Source organism: Polistes dominula, unplaced genomic scaffold, assembly GCF_049000335.1.
Source record: "Polistes dominula isolate Pdom_NZ unplaced genomic scaffold, Pdom_raw_medaka contig_49, whole genome shotgun sequence".
Taxonomy (NCBI): Eukaryota; Metazoa; Arthropoda; class Insecta; order Hymenoptera; family Vespidae; genus Polistes; species Polistes dominula.
In genome coordinates, this window is record NW_028300914.1 from 6,132,443 (window position 1) to 6,151,386 (window position 18,944).

Consider the following 18,944-nt stretch of genomic DNA (forward strand, 5'->3'; position numbering starts at 1 on the left):
AGAGAGAAAGAGAAAGGAATGACGAGAGACAATAGTATTAAATCGTCGAGCATATTAAGGACGATCGTATATTAAAAGCCAGCGCGTCAACTACATTTATAAACCCGTCTATAGTAGAATACACGTGAGGGATTTATTATTAGTAATAAAAAAAAAATTAAAAAAGGAAAAAAAAATAAAATCCATTCATATAAGCGCAAATTCTAGCGTTCAATTTCTGTACAAGCGCCGATTAAATACAATACAATACACCATTCCCATAAGCGAGATGTATCGTAAACAGTATTTACTATCGCACTAATGGCAATAAAGAGAAACTCCTAGTACGAACGAATTTCATTCTGCATTTATAAAATTATCTTTATTTTTTCTTTTCTTATTTGTTACTCATCCTTTTATTATAAATTTATTTTTTTTTATTTTATTACATAAAATGAATTTTTTGTTGTACCTGTATAAATAATAGAATATAAAGGTTTATGTATGTATTTAGTTATAGGTATATCTACCAACTTGGGTAGAAATAAGCAGACCTTATAATGACGTTTACCCTGAACACGCTCCAGTAGAGAATTCCGTACCTAGAAGTTTATAATTACCGAACCTTCGAACCTTCCCTAATTAAATCAGCAAAGTTCCCTATGTCAGAAACTTTGCATATTCGGTTTCATCGAAACACATGATTCTTCATATTAGAGAAATAAAATTTATTTAACGTTATGTTACCTATTGTAGATATTTGTACATTTTCATATACTCTACTCTTATTGCTTATCTTCATATATCCTATTATACTTAACATATTGTAGAAGTCGTACAATTGCTACCGGTGTTACACCTGAAATTTTATCAGCCGCAGCGATCTGAAATAACACGAAGAAAATTATTAACAAATTTTCGTTTAATATTCAAATTTACAAAAATTTAATGAAAAAAATTCTTGCCGTTCGCGGTCGTACAGCCATTAATCTTTCTTTATCTTCCACAGATAAATTTAATCTCACCCTATAAACAAGAGTATAGGTTTATATAAATAGTCTGCTACCAATTATTTGATCTAATTAATTATGATAATGAAGAATTTCTTACGAATTATAATCTATGTCATCGGGTATTATCATTTGTTCATTTCTTCTAACTTCGTCGATTACTTTGACTTGTTCATGGATGGAAGAAGCATAGGTTGCTTCTATCTGCAAAATCAATTGATTGGTTAAAATCAACAAAGATGAATTTGTGCCAATTTCATTTATTGACCTTAACCAGAGTGTTAGGATCAACAAGTTAAATTATTCTACATGCGTTCTACGTTTATGATAGGATAACTAATAATCGTAAATATTGCAAGAACTAGTATTCTCAAAACAATTATTATACCTTCAATCTTCGTTCGAAGGTAGGATCTCTTACTATATGTCCAAATAATTCTGGCCATAAACTGGCTATTTTTGAAAATTCGATATTCTCATCTGGAAATCCCAATATATCAAAAGCAGATTTATTTTGAGTATTTTTACTAATTTTCATTTTCAATATTTTTCTCCATTTGGTATTCGATTGAACAATGGTACGGAGCTGTTGTATAGTTTGTTCTAATTTCATTTTCATTTTTAGCATTCTATCAAATCTTTCTTTACTAACGCAACCTGATTCGTAACCTTTCGTTGTCAATCTTAAGTCAGCATTATCAGGACGTAAACTCAATCGAAACTCAGCACGACTAGTGAACATTCTGTAAGGTTCGTCTGTACCTTGTGTTGTAAGATCATCGATTAGGACACCAATGTAGCCTTCTGTTCTACTTATAATTAATGGTATTTTTTTCAAAACCTAAATACAACGAGCATTTATAATTATCTTATCTGGAAACTATTCATTGCAATATTTGATTTAAAAATGATTGTTCACCTTAGCGGCTGCATTGACACCTGCAACACAACCCTGAGCCGCTGCTTCTTCGTACCCAGTTGTACCATTGATCTGCCCAGCAAGAAATAATCCTGAAACCTTTTTTGTTTCTAATTCTACGGTTAATTCTCTTGGATCAATGTAATCGTATTCTACGCCATAACCAGGCTTTTCTGTGGAAAATAAAACAAAAATTAGATTTTTCTTTTATTTATTAACAAATATTTATAAATGAAACCTTACCTACTTTAGCTTTTTCCAATCCACGTATAGAATTAACCAACTCTTGTTGTTTTTCAGCAGGTAATGTACATGACAAACCACCTGGATATATTAATGGCGAATCCAATCCTTCTGGTTCCAACCAAATAAAATGCTTGGTTTTACCGAATTTTAGAATTTTACTTTCTATACTTGGACAATACCGTGGACCTTTTTTCTCTTCAGTAACATGCAAATTGCAATGCATATTGTCTTTTATAATTTTAGCTACCTCGTCGTTTGTATATGTCAAATAACAAATCAATTGTTTCTCTGGAGGAATCCATACTCTATCGTTCATAAACGAAAATGGTTCGGGAACTTCATCCGCGAAATTTTCCTCGCATTTAGAAAAATCTATCGTTGATTTTAATAATCTTGGCGGAGTACCTAAACGATATAATTAAATAATAACATTTATTTAAAAGAATAAATATATTACAAATGAATGACATCATTACCAGTCTTAAGTCGTTTTATTTTAAAGCCAAGTTGATCCAATGTGTTAGCTAATCCGATGCTAGGTTCATCCCCCATTCTTCCAGCAGGTCTCTTCTCTAATCCAATAATAATTTCACCTTTGAGAAAAGTACCCGTTGTTATGACTACTGCATTACTCAATATCCTCGTTCCATCTCCTGAAAAAAAAATTAAAATATCTCTATACCTTATTAAGTCTCTCATTTCATACAAATTCTTTAATGATTGCATGAAATATAACTCCTATAAGGATCCATAGGTTGTACATACGTGACCTCTACATGGACGATCCATGAATGAGTCACCAGTAAGGAAATGGTTAAGTAGCATATAAAAAAAGTGAAATTAAAAATATTTTAAGCTTACGAAGAATAATGCCACGACATTCAGGTGGACTTCCTTCTAATATGAGATCTTCGACAGATGATTCACATATATCTAAACCCTGCATTTGGAAAAGTTCTGCCTGCAAATGTTGTTTGTATAAATTTCTATCCACCTGTGCTCTGAGGCCCCAAACAGCTGGACCTTTACTTCTATTTAATATTTTATAATGAATCCCAGAGATGTCACATATGCGGCAGCAAATTCCATCTAAAGCATCTACTTCTCTCATAAGGTTTCCTTTTCCTATTCCACCGAAGGATGGATTACACGACATTTCTCCTAGATATTAGAAATAAATTATTAATTAACAAATTTATCTAATGATAATACAATTTAATACAAATATTATCCAACGTACCGATTGTACTTTTTTTATGCGTAACTAATAAAGTTTTAGCACCCATTCTAACAGCAGCAGTACAAGCTTCAGTTCCTGCATGTCCTCCACCCACGACGATAACATCAAACTTGTTATTGTCATTACTATCATTTGCTATACTTCTTATACATTGACGAATTCTTAAAGCAGTTATTCTGTTGAGTAGATTTGTTTTTAAACTTGAAATGATCATCTTCATGGTTAAAGTTCAAATTAATTGTATTGTATCTTATTTCTTCTATTCCTTAAGATCATCATAACTTGAATTGGTTATCCTGTAAAACAAAGTACAAAAAATTAAAATAAAATAATAACAGTAGATTTTCTATAATCATAATAAACAAAAGTAAATTTGTATCTTCACTAACTTTTATTTATTTCAAATATGAAAATTATAGTAGCAACACAAATACACCACGCTATTCTCTTAACACTTTGTTGACCGGTTCCGAGTTAACTCGTGCTTCTGTGGCTGAACGTTGCTGACCGGTCATGAGTTAACTCGTGATGCGCTTTTTGTTCGCATCACGCTATTTAAAAGAAAAACGCAGCAAAAATAAATATTACAATAATAACAGATTTTTTTGTACTATTGTTATACTGTTTATCATACGAAGAAGAAATATTTAAAGTCTAATAATAAGTAAAATTTATTAAAAATTACTTATATTTTTTTACTTTTCAAATCAATTATGAAGTAATAGCCGGTGACATGGGATAAATTCTTAAAAAAATAGCCGGTCAACAAAGTGTTAAAATATTATTATCATAACCACCTCGACTTCAGCTGTCATCACATCTCAGCGACATAAAAGAACGCGCTTCCTATTGGCTAGTCCTCGACCTATAAGAAGGCTTGATCACAACGCGCACATATCCTATTAGCTAATCGTCGGCAAAGGAGAAGACTTAATACAACACGCTTTACCAATAAGGAAGCTTAATGTATGCCTCTATTTGAAAAATTAAAAAATAGTAGTAAGGTAAAGGCACCAATTAGGGACACTATAAAAAACTATGCTACAATTTTATTTTTTTTCATTATCTCAAACATCAATATTATTTATTTTTTTTTACCAATATTTTAATTAGTCTTTTTACCAATTAAATCTATATATTATAGTAATCAATAATTGAATTTACTAGTTAATTTCAAGTAATAAAAAAAATTATCTGGATGCACCAAATGACAGGTTATGACCGATTTATCTAATTAATGACAGGCTGCTGTAGGGACCCTGTAGGAGGGATGCGCCATTCATATTCAGTTCATGTGCCATTGGCTGAAAATTTTGGGGGACCGCTTGAATTTATAATAATTTTTTCGTGTAACCTATTCTATTTTAATATAAATTTTTAATTATCATTAAATATAGTTCATTTTTTTTCTGTATTTGATGCAATTCATTATTTCATAATAATTTCAATGTTTGAATCATTCGCGCGCAAAATCGAGTTCCGGTCCCCCAGCAATGTACATGGCGCATCCCTCCTATAGGATCCCTAGGCTGCTGCTCTATTTAGCGACACCTATACAGCGCATGCATCAATAATCTAGAGACCTCCTAATGTCTCTAAGTTATGAAATAAGGTTAGTTTTATTGACAATATTAATTAAATTTTAAATTCAATAATATTTTACACTCACCTCACTTTCAAACACTAAACCACACACAATACTTTTTAATTGTATCACAAATACAATAAATAAATAACTTTATTGATAAAAATTTACAAAATTTATCTTGGACAGCCGTTGAAATTTGTAATGTACTTTATGTTTCCAAAAAAGGACACAATAGCGCTTTCGACTGGGTGTCTTTAGGGACCCTATAGGAGGGACGCGTCATGTACATTGCTAGGCTGAAAATGTGGGGGACAGCTTCCGTTGTATCACGCAGCCATGTTTATCTTTAGTATGTATTAATGGCTGTGGTTAGTTTAAGTTTGGAATACTTGTAGTTTTTATTGTGATATTTATATTTAATTGTTTTATTTTTTTTAGTAGTTTTCTATAAGTGTAAGTTTAATTTACTCATTTAATAATTACAAGTATAAATGTACAAACCTAACCTATAACTTATCGTTTGTTTACAGCACGTAGGATAGATACCAGGAGTCCGAACGATATAGGATTTTCCCCATTTTTTGTGGTAGTCATTTCTTGACCCAGATCATAGTTCTCTTTTTTGCCACTAGCAGCGCAAGTATTCAGAGCGTACCGATACTATTATTATTACACTTAAATTAAATATAAAATATTAATTTATTTTTTTAGAATAATTTTTATTAAAAAATGGAAAAGTGTTGTGCCGTTTATGGTTGCCTTATTAGCCGAAAGGCAGGGGAGAATTTAGGAAAAGTGGCTTTATTCAAAGCACCAAAAGTGAGTAATCTGAAGATAATATTAAAAATTTTATAACAAATTTATTAACAAATAATTGATTACATATTGTAGTTTTTAAATAATATTTGAAAAAATGTTATATTTTTATTTTTTGTGTGTAATATAGAAGTAATTAGTTTTATTTTTTTCTAAAAAATGTTGAAATGCTCAGTAAATCAATAAAAAAATTAATCACTCTAATTTAAAAAATAATTTAAAATTCTGGATAGCAATATTCCGGATACTCTTAAAACTATTAATAAATAATATGTTTGACAATAACTTATTTATTATTTTTTTTTTCAAGTATATTTATCGTGATACATAAATAAATAGGCATTTGACAATTTTTAAAATATTTTTTCTAGTAAATTTTCATAGAGACAATTTTTAATAGTTTTACATGGAAAGATTGAAAATGAACTATAAACTCAATTTCTTAAAATTTTTCTTCGCATAAATCTATTTTTTTTTTAAACAAAATGGTTTGGTGCCTACTGATTTTTGTATTATGATTTATTAATATCAGATGTTTTTAATTTTGCAGATTATTTCTTAAACTCCTCGATATTGCTAAGTTGAAAACATTTGAGGTTTCTAAAAATTTCCTTAAACTTTTATTTAATTCCACGTTTCTCAAAATATTTTTTTTCAAAACTGTCAATAACAACAAGACTTCCCACGTAAATATTTAAACGAGTACTCTGTGAAAAGCAGCGCGCCCTACCGGCAAAATATCTTGTCCCATAAATTGATACCATTCTTTTAACATTACGTTCGGACTCCTGGTAACTATCCTCCGTGGTTTACAGACTAAAATGTTTGAATCATTCGCGCGCAATCACGTGACTACACTAGTTCCTGTCCCCCAGCAATGTGTATGGCGCGTCCCTCCTATAGGGTCCCTAGGTGTCTTTGATATTGTATACTAATTACTGACCATTTAAATTAAAAAAATATAAAATTTACTATAACAATATATTATTATTTCATATTTTTTTATTTATACAAAAAAAATTTGTTGTAGTTAGATTGAAAAATTTATTAAAAACAACGATTAAAAAAATTGGTTTTTTTAACCAATATAACTAAAGTAATTGACTCTTGCAACGAGTTTTCATAAACTCGAGTAAACTTTTTTTTTCATTAATAAATATTTTATACTCTCACTACCAATAATTTTTTTATATTTATTGATTCATAAAGATTATCTGAAAAAAAAAACACAAAAGCTATTTACGTTAAAAATAATTAAATAGAATTCAAAATAAAATAGTGTCCATAATTAGACCCCTGTCACTAACTGGTGCTTTTACCTTAAATATTATTTTTTACTCCATATATTTTTTTGATTAATCCGATATAAAATATTCACCATATTTCAACTTTTTGTATAATGTAATATATCTAACAGCTTCATGAAGTTTAGGTAATATGAGCTCCCTACACATATTCTCGGCACTTTTAAATTGTAGATTAGTATAATTTAATTTATACAAAAATTCTCTAACAAAATTAAAACAATTCATAGTATCTTCATTGTAATTAATAGGCTTCCATTTACTATCCTGCCTCATAATATTTAATATTTCATCCCAGTAATAATTCCAAGAAGATGGTACTACTTCTATTGCTATGCAACTTGTCCATTGTGCAAAATTATTAATAATTAAACCATATCTATCAAATTCAAAAAGATTTCCACTAGAATTAATTACTCCAATATGTAAAAGATCATTAATTTCATAATTATCTAAAAATGTACCACGAGAAGGTTTAATTACAATTGAAGTTGATTGACTTGTTGCATTTGTAAATGGATATGGAATTCTAAATGGTTCTATACGAAAATTTACAATAAATTCTTTGCACAATGGACATTCTTCTGGGATAGTTTTACAAAAGACATTCTTAATATTACAATGACGAAAACATATTATTCCTGGATCCATAATTATAGTATAATGAATCAAATACTTAATTACTGATCTAACAAATCTATCACAGCTTGTTAAGATCAAATTAATTGTCTTGTATCTCGTTTCTTCTATTTCTTAGCTAACCTAAAATAAGTTATGCTGTAAACATAATACGAAAAGTTAGAATAAAATAGTAGTAATAGATTTTTTTAAATAATAGTAAACTAAAATATTTTACCTATATTTTTATTTCACTGCAAATTAAAAAACTATAATATGCTCTACCTGTTGATTTACTTCTATCAAAACTCGTTCGACTTTACCGCAATCACATTATAGAGATGTAATTGTTTAAATCTCTTATTGGTTATTCATCGACCAATGAGGAAACTTGCTTACAGCGTTCTTTATCGATAAGGAAGTTTAATATACCCCTTAAAATATGCAATACGAAATACATACGTGAATAAAAAGATATACAGCTTTACGGATTGTTTTAATTTTGTCATTTAATATTTGATACTAGAACAAAATATAAAAAGTGACTGATTTTATTATATATTTCGAAAATTAAAAATTATTTAAAAAAGAAAATCTTTTTAAATAAAATATTATAAACGCAGTTCAAGAATATTAGAATATATGTATATATAAAAAAATGACTGAGAAATGCGTATATCCATATATACTCCAATATTTAGAACATCAATTCTAATCTTTATCATTAAAGCATATATTTCTTTAATTTATTTTTCGTATCTTAAAAGCGTAAGACGTATCGAAACGATTGATCTAAGATTCAATGTGGGCGTCGTCTTTTTTGTTTATTATCCTAAGCATGCTTGTCTGGTTTATATTGTGCTGGTGTAAATGCGCAAGCCGGTTTACTCTTGAAAACGTCTTTTGCCCGTCCATTTTGTCCGTGATCACTTTGCTTTTGCGCCTGTTAAATAATCGAAGAAAAATTCTTGTAACGCAGAGTTTACCAATCGAAACGGATCGATCAATCATCTTGAACTCTCGTGGTGAATTTATTAAAAATGCGTTGTTCGTTTTCACAAAAGCTTCAACCTCTCAGTTTTATTTTACGATGAGCTTTTCGATTCGCCAACAGTGATCGATGATAAAACAAAAATAAAAAAATATGTGAACTTCTCGAATAAAAAATCGAACGAGTTGATCTTTCAATCTTCGTTGCTTTCGCGTGGGTACAATCGAATTTAATCAGATCCCAATTCTAACTTCAATTTTTACGAAAGTCTCAGTCCTTCAGGAAAGAAGATAAGTGATCTGAAAATTTAAGAACTTGTCTTTAATTTAAATTATAGCATCTTATTTTCATTAAAATTGGAAAAGGCCTATGTATCCGGCAGGAATATGCCAATCACATCGGAAGTTTCTTCGAGGGATAATCTTGATTCTATCACTACCATGGTAAAATTATTACACATTTTCTATTTTGGACATGTACCTATTTAATATTTTTATCGATCTTTGTTTTTCCTCATCATTAACTAAATTATATAAAAAGAAAATGTACATATACTATTGAAATAATAAATTGTAATTAATTAGGAAGATCAAAGTCGTACGGGAAGATACGTAGCAGGTGGAGCAGCATTGGCAGGGACGTTACTTGCATTATACCATGTACTTTTACGTGGTACATCCTCCATAGCAGGGATATGTATACCTGTGATCATAATGGCATCTTATATTATCTGGGTACTTTATTCCGCTCGCAGGGATAGGCGCAAGGTAATTAAATTCAAATCATTCGATCAAATATTTCTCTTTTCGTGATTTATGACTGGCTACTTTTAACAGAAATTTGTAATCTTTTGTAATCGATCTCGTTTAAGGCATTAAGAATTGCGACTGCTATGCAACTGACGGAAGTAATAAATGAGCCTGCCAGATCCACCGAAACCGTTTGCAAAAACGTTACGATCAACGTAGCTGAATCTGATGGCAATTCTACGGAAAAAATTAGTCACGAAAATCCTTCTTTTTAAAAGAGGATTGTACTCCATAAATCTAAGATTTTTTTATTAATTGTATTTGTTTTCCACGATTCTATCACCACCGCAGCTAAATGAAGCTAATTTTCTATTTTTCTCTCGTATTAATGAACATTTACATATGATAATAATTATTATTTGTATATATAATTAATATATAAAGAAACAAAAATCTGATTCGCTAAATTAATCACATAAATACATTTATGTGGTATTTATTTATCCATCTCCTAGGATTCTAAGTGAAGATCTAAAAATGTATAAAACAATTATCTTTCTTTATTAAAATTTTTGTTACCGACAGATCATTAAGAAGGTCAAGTTTGTTACCTACTTGATTAATAAGTAATTAGGTCGATAAACTAGATAGTCGATAACTAGTTTGATCGGTAACTAGGTAGGTTGATAACTTGCTAGATCGATAATTTGCTAGATCGATAAATGATCGACTTTATTTTTAATATATTATTTAAACCATAAATTAGTCATTATGGAAGTAAGAAAAGAAACAAAAAACTAATTTCCGCCTATTTTACATACTTATGTGTATTATTTTTATAATGAGAAAATGTTCAAAATAGATTTCTAGGTAGCGCTTCAATCAACCCCACTGTAGAGGGTTTCTCTATAGTAAAGATAATATTAGACTGAATTTGTTTTATGATCTTTATTGTTAGGATGCGACTTGCTTTTCTTTGTTGTACACTTCTCGACGGCTACGCACAGACTGTACTCGTCTGGTGACCACACTTGCTAGCGTGGTTCCCTAGCCTTCTAGTAACTTAGATGGCGCGACCATCGGTCGTACCGCTACATTACTCCCTTCGGAGCATTTTTCTTATTACATAAAATGCGAAACTTAAAATTATAGATGTTTACAAGTGTATAAAAATATAAAAATATGTAAAGATATATAAAAATATTGCATTATCTCTATCCTAACCTAATAAGTTTTAATTGGTACATACGAATCGGTATTGCAATCTTTTTCGACAAACGCTGGTTTTAGTCTTTCTATAGATACATTTATATGTTTTCCTTTATAGTTAATTTTGAAAATATTATCTGTAAGTCTTTGTATAATTTCGTATGGACCTTCGTAAGGCGCTTCTAATGGTTTTTTTACAGCGTCGACCCTTAAAAATATGTGCGTACATGTATACAACCTATCCTGAATAAAATGTTTCTTTTTGATATGGTGTGCTGTGGGTATCGGTCTGATTTGCCTTATATGTTGTCTTAATTTTTCTAGGAATATGTGTGGATCTTGTAATAGCTCTTCGCTGAGGAAAAATTCTCCTGGTAGTCTGATGTTTTCACCATATACCAATTCCGCAGCTGAAGCTTTTATATCTTCTTTTAGACTTGTGCGTAGACCAAGGAGCACTGTTGGTAATATTCCTACCCAGTCTTTTTCTTCGTGGCACATTATTGCTGCTTTAAGTGATCTGTGCCATCTTTCTATCATTCCATTTGATGCAGGGTGATATGCTGTTGTTCTAATTCTTTTCGCTCCGACTAATTTGGTTAATGCTTCAAACAGTTGACTTTCAAATTGTGTTCCTTGATCAGTTGTAATTGTAATAGGAGAACCAAATCTCGAAATCCACTGCGAATAGAATGTTGTTGCCACTGTATCTGCTGAGGTATCTGGCATTGGAATTGCTTCTGGCCATCGAGTAAACCTATCGATCATAGTTAGGCAGTATCTCATATTTTTAATCGTTGGTAATGGACCTATTATGTCTATGTGCACATGTTCGAAACGTCCTTGTGGTACTTCTATTTTCGAAGGTACCTGTTTGTTATGACGGCTTATTTTGCACTTTTGGCATGCTAAACATGTACTTGACCATTCTGCAATGTCTTTGTTCATCTTTGGCCACATGAAGCTTTTTCCTATAAGGTGTTTTGTTACTCTGCCGCTGGGATGTGACAAATTGTGTACGTTCTTAAAAATCTGCCTCCGTAAAGAGACTGGAACGTATGGTCTTATGCTTTTTCCTACTATGTCGCCATATATGTATTTATCAGAGCTATCGAGGAAAATCTTCTGCAGGTTCCATTTTTCTTCTGCCAAAATATTCTTTAGTTCGTCATCCTCTTGTTGCTTTGGCAATTGCTTCTTTGGCTTTTTTGAAAGCTTCTTCCGCTGCTTGATTCCATTCTACCAGTCTTTTGTCGTGCTTCTTGGCACCTACCATATATTTGTTAAGTGGATCAAGCCATTCTGCAGCCTTTGGTAAGAACCTCCTATAAAAATTCACTACCCCAAGGAAACGTCGCATATCTGAAACAGTCTTTGGTTTTGTATAGTTTTGTATAGCGTGGACTCGCTCATCCAACGGCGCTATACCCTTATTATCTATCTTATAACCTAAGTAGTTAACGCTATTTTGAAAAAAATTGCACTTTGAAATGTTTATTGTTAGTCCATATTGCCTAAGTCTATCGAATATTGCACGCAGATGTTTTTCATGGGATTCCTTATTTTTAGACGCTACAATTATGTCATCTATGTAACAGGCACAAAAATCTAATTTGCTTAATACTATGTTCATAAACCTTTGGAATGTTTGCGCCGCGTTACATAAACCGAAAGGCATCACTGTGTATTCGTACAGGCCAAAAGGTGTGATTACCGCTGTTTTTTCTATGTCTTCCTCAGCCAACGGAATTTGGTGATATGCTCTAGACAAGTCTATTGTAGAAAATATGTTACAGTCACGAAATTGTTGCGTGACGTCGTGTACATGTGGAATGGGGTACCTGTCTGGTACCGTAACGCTATTTAGTCGCCTATAATCTCCACATGGCCTCCATTCGCCGTTTTTCTTTGGTACCATATGCAGAGGGCTCGCCCATTGACTCTTGGACGGGCGACAGATTCCTTCGTTGACTAGTTGCTGAAATTCGGCTTGTGCGATTCGCAGTTTTTCCGGATTTAGCCTTCTTGCTCTCTCTGCTATTGGAGGACCTTTTGTGATAATATGATGTTTCACCGTGTGGCTGATGGGTTTCTTTGAGGTTGGTTTCGTTAAATCTGCGTACTCCCTAAAAAGTTCTAAATACGGACTATTACAGTTAATGGTCAAAATGGTTGGAACGTCAATACTTACTAATTCTGCTTTCCTAGAAAGCAATGTATTGCCGTCCAACAATTTTTTGTTTCTTAAATCAGGTAATAAATTATAAAAATGCAAGAAATCGGCGCCTATTATTGCTTTAGAAACATTCGCTATAATGAATCTCCATGAAAAATCTCGACGGAGTCCAAGATTTAAGTTTAAAAGTTTTTTTCCGTATGTGTCTATTTCTGCACCATTTGCCGCGTATAACTTACACGTATTGTCTTTGGTTTCACTTATCGAAGTACGTGGAATCACTGAGACGTCTGCACCAGTGTCTATCAGAAAACATGCTCCTGTTCTCCTATCATTTACCATGAGGCGCAGGTTTCTCGTCGCGTCGTCAACTGCCTCTATTTGAGACGCTTGCATTAGTTTTCCGAAGGCTTTCTTTTATCCGGGCCTGTCCACTTGCACGGGGGTCTGCACTTCCACGATTGTTCCGCGAATTTCCAGTGGTAATAACATAGGCCGTCATTGTTTCGGTGTCTGCTTGATGATCGGCTTCTACTTCGGGATCTTCCGCGGAAACTTCGGTACCTTCTTCTGCCGCGCATCAATTTTTCCATCTTCTCTGTTAGTTGCGCGATTTCCCGCTTGATTTCCGCTACCTCGCTGTTGGTTGTTGTTTGAGCGGTACTTCTTATTGGCGCTGCTTCAGTAATGGCGGCCGTTTCCGGCAGACGCTCTCTCCCGAGGATCTTGTCACCCATTTCCGCTAACTTTGCAGGTGACGTAATTTCGTCTGCAATGGCGAGGATCTCTTGTATCCTGGTTGGCATCCTTTGCATCCATAACGTTAGGAGCATTTTTTCGCTAACACTATCACCTGCTAGGCGTTTCATTTCTCTCCAAAGTTCGGACGGTTTTTTGTCTCCTAACTCAATTCCCATTAACAATCGCCTTAGCCGTTGTTCGTCGGATTTAGTTAGTCTGTGTATTAAGGCTTCCTTTAAATGTGTATACGTACATTGCTCGGGGGGGAATGCTAAGATGTCGTGTACCTCTCTTATCAGCGTGGTATCCAAATTCCTTAGCACCGCTGAAAACTTTACGGCATCCGATTTAACGTTGTACGCCGTGAATTCCTTTTCCAACATTACGAACCATAAATTTGGTTCCTCTTTCCAAAAAGCTGGAAGCGTTATATTTCTAAACTCACTGGCGTTGACTTCCTTTGTGTCGGTATCGGCACGGGCCACGTTGGCTTCGCTGGTTGGTTGCGCCATTGTTCTTCTTTTTTATTATTTTTTCTATTTTAGTTTTTGTATTATTTTTTTATTTTTTTACGCGGACGTTCCCGGGTTTCGGCACCAATTTACTGTAGAGGGTTTCTCTATAGTAAAGATAATATTAGACTGAATTTGTTTTATGATCTTTATTGTTAGGATGCGACTTGCTTTTCTTTGTTGTACACTTCTCGACGGCTACGCACAGACTGTACTCGTCTGGTGACCACACTTGCTAGCGTGGTTCCCTAGCCTTCTAGTAACTTAGATGGCGCGACCATCGGTCGTACCGCTACACCACAGATTTCGAGATTGTGGTGCTATTTCCCCTTAATATTGTTTTATACTCCAAGAAACGATTTAAAGCAAAATGGCATTTAGTATTTCTCATATAGCCTCAGTCGTTACTCGAGTGTTAAATATATATTTGACAGGTCTTTAGTATTAATGCATATAATAACGGTTTAAATTGACCTAACAGTGTTCAATTAAACAAAGGATACTAAATCTCGTAACAAATGAAATTTAAGTTATAATGATTCATCCGAATTATTCTTAGCGCGTTTAAAAAACGAGCTAATGCATCGACTATATATAATATTGTTCATTGTTTAATGCAAAAATTGACTACTGTCATTGTGCAACTCTTATGGCAATACAAAAAAATTTAGGTTATACGTTTTCCAGAATAAAATAAATGAGAAGCATTAGAGCTAGAAAAAGAAGACTATTTTCAAGGAATATACAATATTAAAAAATCATATGATACTCAGATGCGTTACTTGATGTCAACAACCTTTCGAAAATTTGTGTAAAATGTTAACCATTCCTACAATAGAACGTGGAATGTGAGAAGGTGTTTTAAATTCCTGCTTTCTCAGGTGAACTGATTTGTTATTTTATTTATAGTTATTTTTAGTCGACAGATACATTGTTACGAGTATATTTAGAATAATGTTTTTTTATTTATTTTTGTTTTGCAATAATGTTTACTTTTAACTAATAGAGTAGTTTAATTGAAACTTTATGTATTGTTGTATATTTACATTAAAAACTATAGATACAAATACATATCTATATATTCTTAGAGTTGTAATATTAGATTTATAAATGCTTACAGAGCTTTTTAAATCATCAATGCATTTATCAAAACATTGTTAGGAAATATTTTAATAGCTTTTCATTTCTAATTTTGTTATTACTTTTATATAGAAAACCTTATTCTTGTACTGCAATATCAATATAGAACAATAAATTAAATAGAAATTGTAAATATAATTCATAATTCTTATAGAAGAGTATTTAAATACTATTGTTTTTTAATTAATGTTCTTTAAAAATACGCATGAAGATATTTAATTGTACCTGCATAAATAGCAAAAGTAATAATCAATAGTATAATAATTTGAAAAATAATGGAAATTAATCTACAGAGGCATTAGAAGGATTTCTGAAGTATTATGGCTATATTTGCTTAGGTTTGGCAATGTAACTAGAGTATATATTTGCTTATTAGGTGTACTGGAACGTAGATAGTCCTGCTGTTCACCGCTTAAAGTACAAGTATCCTACGATGTTTTCATCAGGTCTTGGCTGTAATCTTTCCTTCCCCAGTTGTCTGGGCTATCCACGAGATAGCGAAGAACTGATACCAAAAATGGCGCGTGAACCGATTATTCTCAATGTTTATGATATGGTAATAGAAGTACAAGAAATTTGTGTACATACAATGCTTATTTTTCATTCATATAATACTTTCAGTATTGGATAAACGAATATACAACTCCAATCGGACTTGGAGTTTTTCATTCGGGTGTTGAAATATATGGGACAGGTATATCATTTTCATCAATGATTATTTTTTATATCAATGATTTTTTCAATTTAATTTATTTTGATGATATAATTTTGTATAGAATATGCCTATGGTGGTCATCCAAAACCTAAATCCGGCATTTTTGAAATAACTCCTAGAGTTGCGGAAGAACTTGGTGAACAATTTAGATACAGGCATGTATATTTTTTATTTTATCACAACAATCGTGTGTGTGTTGCCTGTTGAATTACAATGACTCTAAGTATTTTTTTATTTGAATATATCTTATAGACAGTCAGTACACATTGGGTATACAGATTTTACAGAGGAAGATGTTACAAGGATTGTAAATGAATTAGGAAAGGATTTTAGGGGAGATCGTTATCACTTGATGAATAAAAATTGTAATCATTTTAGTAGTCAGCTTACATTGGTATGCCTTATTTAATTATTATAGCAGTACTGCAATGTATAGCAGATAGTTTGTTTATTAAATCACATTTAATTATATTTTAATTGATATTTTATTCTTTAGATTCTATGTGGCCAAGAAATCCCAGGATGGGTTAATCGTTTGGCATACTTCAGTTCGTGCGTACCATTTTTGCAGCGTTGTCTCCCAAAAGAATGGTTAACTCCCGATGCCCTTCAGCATTCTTTAAATCAAGTCAGCCATCATGAAGGTACACCGCCTTCCGATACTTCCTTGTAACATTTGGCTAATACTACAGACGAGAAAAGTTTAGAATATCCTAGGAGGTATACTTTATAGAGACTATTTACGCATCGTGACGAAGACAAATTTTATTACAACAGGCTCGTATATCGCCAGGAAGAAATTGATATCCAGGCAATTCGAATGTCACTCGAGGGTACAAACTTGACATTGTACTTCTCAATGCCGCTGATAAATTTATTAGTACTCAGAGAATTGCCTTCCCTGCAACGTGTCGTCTAACAAATTTTCGACGACAGGATACAGGTCGCGTGTGTTCTTTGGTTAATAGTTATATAATAAATAGATAATTACCTACAAATCAAAGCCATACCTGAGACTGACAAGTTTATTGGTCAGAAGAGTTCAGATTTCATTTATGTTTCATCAGATTTTTGTAGCCATTGAAAAGCATATTCTTTGTTTAAATTCTATTTCAAATTATAAATTTTTTGATGAGCACTTTTCAATTTATCGCAGAAACTTTTATAGGATTATTATGATTAACTTATCTTTTATAATCAAAACTCATATTTCATTTTGTTTACATTTAACGGTTTCATATTTTTCATTATTATTATTATCATAATACTATATGTATGTATTTATTCTTTTTTAATCTTTGTATATTTAATATCTTTTTATATAATTGCAAATAATAGCCATTAAAACATTGAATTATGTCGAATGGATTTACGAAAACGATTAGTGCATTTACTAATGATAATTTTTCAATCATTTTCTTGAAAGGCATTTATCGATTTATTTTTAATATACATGTGATTAGTAATTCGGTATTTCATTATTCCAAATTTTCATCAACAAAAATAACGCTAAATTTTTTTTTGTAAAAAAAGATAACACAGTATTTTGCACGATTCTATGTAAAATTTAAAAATGTAAACACAGAAGAAAAAAAAAGTCAAGGTGTTGTTTCAGAGGCTTTTGCCAGATTTGTAGCTGGATGAATTTAATAAAATACTGTCAAAAGGATTACTAATGTTACTAAAACTGTTGTTGACATCAAATTTATAATGTTACACGTTAAAAAAGAGAAAATTAATTTGTAGTAAAGTAACGAACAAACAAACAAACAAATAAAAAAAAAGAAGAAAAAAAGATAGAGAAAAAATGCATTTTGTTTCCATTTGGTGCATTTTACAGTAAAAGTTAGGCATGTAAAAATGCGTAATATACTAGCATTATGTTTCTTACTTGTCGCCTAATATTTCTACTAACAATATTAAATGTCCAAGAATATATTGATCATATATATGTTTTGAAATTATGTAATAATTATATTAACTTTCAGAACAAAATTCTGTCTAAAGCGTACGTCGTAGTCGGAGATATAAGAATGAATTGTAAATTAAAAATTTTCTTCTAAAGTATTATATCTCTCAGTAGTTTTAAACGAATCCACGAAAGTTTGATAAATTTACTTTAGTTTCTCAAGAACATATTTATAATAACTGCGTATTTTATAGATAAATTCTCCATTAAAATTATCTCCTTTGAATAGAATAAAAAGATTTATAATTATAGTACATATATAAAATACGTTTATATAATTCATATATGCATACGTAAATGCGTGCGAAAGTGCGTACACGTGACATTTTTATCTTGGGCATACAGTAAATTTAATAAACTATAGTTTACTGAATCATATGAAATATGCCAATATGAAAATTCATTTCGTACGAATATATGTACATGTATTTACAAAAAATGTAAAAAATATTAAAAATGAATTTTGTTAGTTCAAAATGTTTCACACGCTCATATATTTATGGGTATATATATGTGAAAAGTATTTATTATTATTATTATTATTATTATTAATCATCTGTATACTCTAACGAAACTGTAAGAGAGACTTCATAATACAAACATTAACATGGCAAAAAAAGAAGTATAAGCAAAATAGTAGACATGCCTAAATCTTTATATAAAATAGTGGAAAGAGTTGTGATTAAATATTTCATTGAAAAGTTTTCATTTTATATTTATTCTGTATTTTGTATATTTGTTATTTATTCTTGTCAGCATTTTCCGCAGTGATAAATAGTACGGTTTTTTGTAACATTACGTTCTGTATACGAAATTGTCTAATAGAAATGTCAATTATATTAAAAGCGTATAACGTCCACTTTGCCTGTAAATGCGAAACATAATGTATATGTCAAATGAACAAAAATTATTCGGTTGTGTTACTTTATTTAATTAATAATAATAATAATAATAATATAAAAAAAGTAATGTTACAAGAACCCACACAATAAAAAAGACTTGGTTCTATACTTTTACACATT

The 18,944-nt window shown here is 31.3% G+C and overlaps 4 protein-coding genes across 19 annotated transcripts; 2 read left to right on the plus strand and 2 right to left on the minus strand.

Moving 5' to 3' along the window:
- Positions 1 to 683: 683 nt before the first annotated feature.
- Positions 684 to 4,197, minus strand: LOC107065031 (5-taurinomethyluridine-[tRNA] synthase subunit MTO1, mitochondrial). Its single transcript, XM_015318310.2, has 10 exons — positions 3,784 to 4,197; positions 3,395 to 3,690; positions 3,016 to 3,315; positions 2,631 to 2,807; positions 2,152 to 2,559; positions 1,909 to 2,081; positions 1,378 to 1,830; positions 1,090 to 1,193; positions 945 to 1,005; positions 684 to 863 (listed from the first exon to the last, which is right to left on the minus strand). Exons 2-10 carry the CDS (start codon positions 3,612 to 3,614, stop codon positions 765 to 767), a joined length of 1,995 nt encoding a protein of 664 aa, XP_015173796.1. The 5' UTR covers positions 3,615 to 3,690; positions 3,784 to 4,197; the 3' UTR covers positions 684 to 764.
- Positions 4,198 to 4,626: 429 nt separating this feature from the next.
- Positions 4,627 to 9,960, plus strand: LOC107065033 (uncharacterized). 11 transcript variants are annotated; one of them, XM_089179829.1, is made up of 7 exons: positions 4,627 to 5,006; positions 5,208 to 5,435; positions 5,513 to 5,618; positions 5,694 to 5,801; positions 9,094 to 9,154; positions 9,296 to 9,478; positions 9,583 to 9,960. In XM_089179829.1, exons 5-7 carry the CDS (start codon positions 9,098 to 9,100, stop codon positions 9,733 to 9,735), a joined length of 393 nt encoding a protein of 130 aa, XP_089035955.1. In that variant the 5' UTR covers positions 4,627 to 5,006; positions 5,208 to 5,435; positions 5,513 to 5,618; positions 5,694 to 5,801; positions 9,094 to 9,097; the 3' UTR covers positions 9,736 to 9,960. The 11 variants fall into 11 exon arrangements, with proteins under 11 accessions (XP_089035955.1, XP_089035950.1, XP_089035951.1 ...); XM_089179825.1 differs by having other exon boundaries at positions 4,631 to 5,006; positions 5,513 to 5,622; positions 9,049 to 9,154; positions 9,583 to 9,959; XM_089179822.1 differs by having other exon boundaries at positions 4,631 to 5,006; positions 9,049 to 9,154; positions 9,583 to 9,959.
- On the minus strand, positions 6,819 to 8,272 carry LOC107065032 (MKRN2 opposite strand protein). Of its 4 annotated transcripts, XM_089179817.1 has the most exons (3): positions 7,959 to 8,271; positions 7,118 to 7,879; positions 6,819 to 7,012 (listed from the first exon to the last, which is right to left on the minus strand). In XM_089179817.1, the coding sequence occupies exon 2, from the start codon at positions 7,751 to 7,753 to the stop codon at positions 7,154 to 7,156; it is 600 nt and encodes a 199-aa protein (XP_089035943.1). In that variant the 5' UTR covers positions 7,754 to 7,879; positions 7,959 to 8,271; the 3' UTR covers positions 6,819 to 7,012; positions 7,118 to 7,153. The 4 variants fall into 4 exon arrangements, with proteins under 4 accessions (XP_089035943.1, XP_089035946.1, XP_089035945.1 ...); XM_089179820.1 differs by having other exon boundaries at positions 6,819 to 7,864; positions 8,006 to 8,272; XM_089179819.1 differs by having other exon boundaries at positions 6,819 to 7,864; positions 7,959 to 8,272.
- Positions 9,961 to 14,410: 4,450 nt separating the features above from the next.
- LOC107065056 (deubiquitinase DESI2) lies at positions 14,411 to 18,626 on the plus strand. 3 transcript variants are annotated; one of them, XM_089169942.1, is made up of 7 exons: positions 14,411 to 14,979; positions 15,615 to 15,794; positions 15,860 to 15,932; positions 16,015 to 16,112; positions 16,210 to 16,347; positions 16,450 to 16,597; positions 16,731 to 18,626. In XM_089169942.1, the coding sequence occupies exons 2-7, from the start codon at positions 15,672 to 15,674 to the stop codon at positions 16,796 to 16,798; spliced, it is 648 nt and encodes a 215-aa protein (XP_089026068.1). In that variant the 5' UTR covers positions 14,411 to 14,979; positions 15,615 to 15,671; the 3' UTR covers positions 16,799 to 18,626. The 3 variants fall into 3 exon arrangements, with proteins under 3 accessions (XP_089026068.1, XP_089026066.1, XP_089026067.1); XM_089169940.1 differs by having other exon boundaries at positions 14,416 to 14,979; positions 16,450 to 18,626; XM_089169941.1 differs by having other exon boundaries at positions 14,416 to 14,979; positions 15,685 to 15,794; positions 16,450 to 18,626.
- The last annotated feature ends 318 nt before the right edge of the window (positions 18,627 to 18,944 follow it).

Bases quoted from the DNA above. Each gene is read 5' to 3' on its own strand.
- LOC107065033 (XM_089179829.1), top strand. From the start codon at position 9,098: ATGCCAATCACATCGGAAGTTTCTTCGAGGGATAATCTTGATTCTATC. The intron at 9,155-9,295 runs GTAAAATTATTA...GTAATTAATTAG, and splicing joins TTGATTCTATCACTACCATG to GAAGATCAAAGTCGTACGGG. The intron at 9,479-9,582 runs GTAATTAAATTC...ATCTCGTTTAAG, and splicing joins CTCGCAGGGATAGGCGCAAG to GCATTAAGAATTGCGACTGC.
- LOC107065032 (XM_089179820.1), bottom strand. From the start codon at position 7,753: ATGGATCCAGGAATAATATGTTTTCGTCATTGTAATATTAAGAATGTC.
- LOC107065056 (XM_089169942.1), top strand. From the start codon at position 15,672: ATGTTTTCATCAGGTCTTGGCTGTAATCTTTCCTTCCCCAGTTGTCTG. The intron at 16,348-16,449 runs GTATGCCTTATT...TTTATTCTTTAG, and splicing joins TTAGTAGTCAGCTTACATTG to ATTCTATGTGGCCAAGAAAT. The intron at 16,598-16,730 runs GTACACCGCCTT...TTATTACAACAG, and splicing joins TCAAGTCAGCCATCATGAAG to GCTCGTATATCGCCAGGAAG.
- LOC107065031 (XM_015318310.2), bottom strand. From the start codon at position 3,614: ATGAAGATGATCATTTCAAGTTTAAAAACAAATCTACTCAACAGAATA. The intron at 2,808-3,015 runs GTAAGCTTAAAA...TTTTTTTTTCAG, and splicing joins ATGTCGTGGCATTATTCTTC to GAGATGGAACGAGGATATTG. The intron at 864-944 runs GCAAGAATTTTT...GTGTTATTTCAG, and splicing joins TGGCTGTACGACCGCGAACG to ATCGCTGCGGCTGATAAAAT.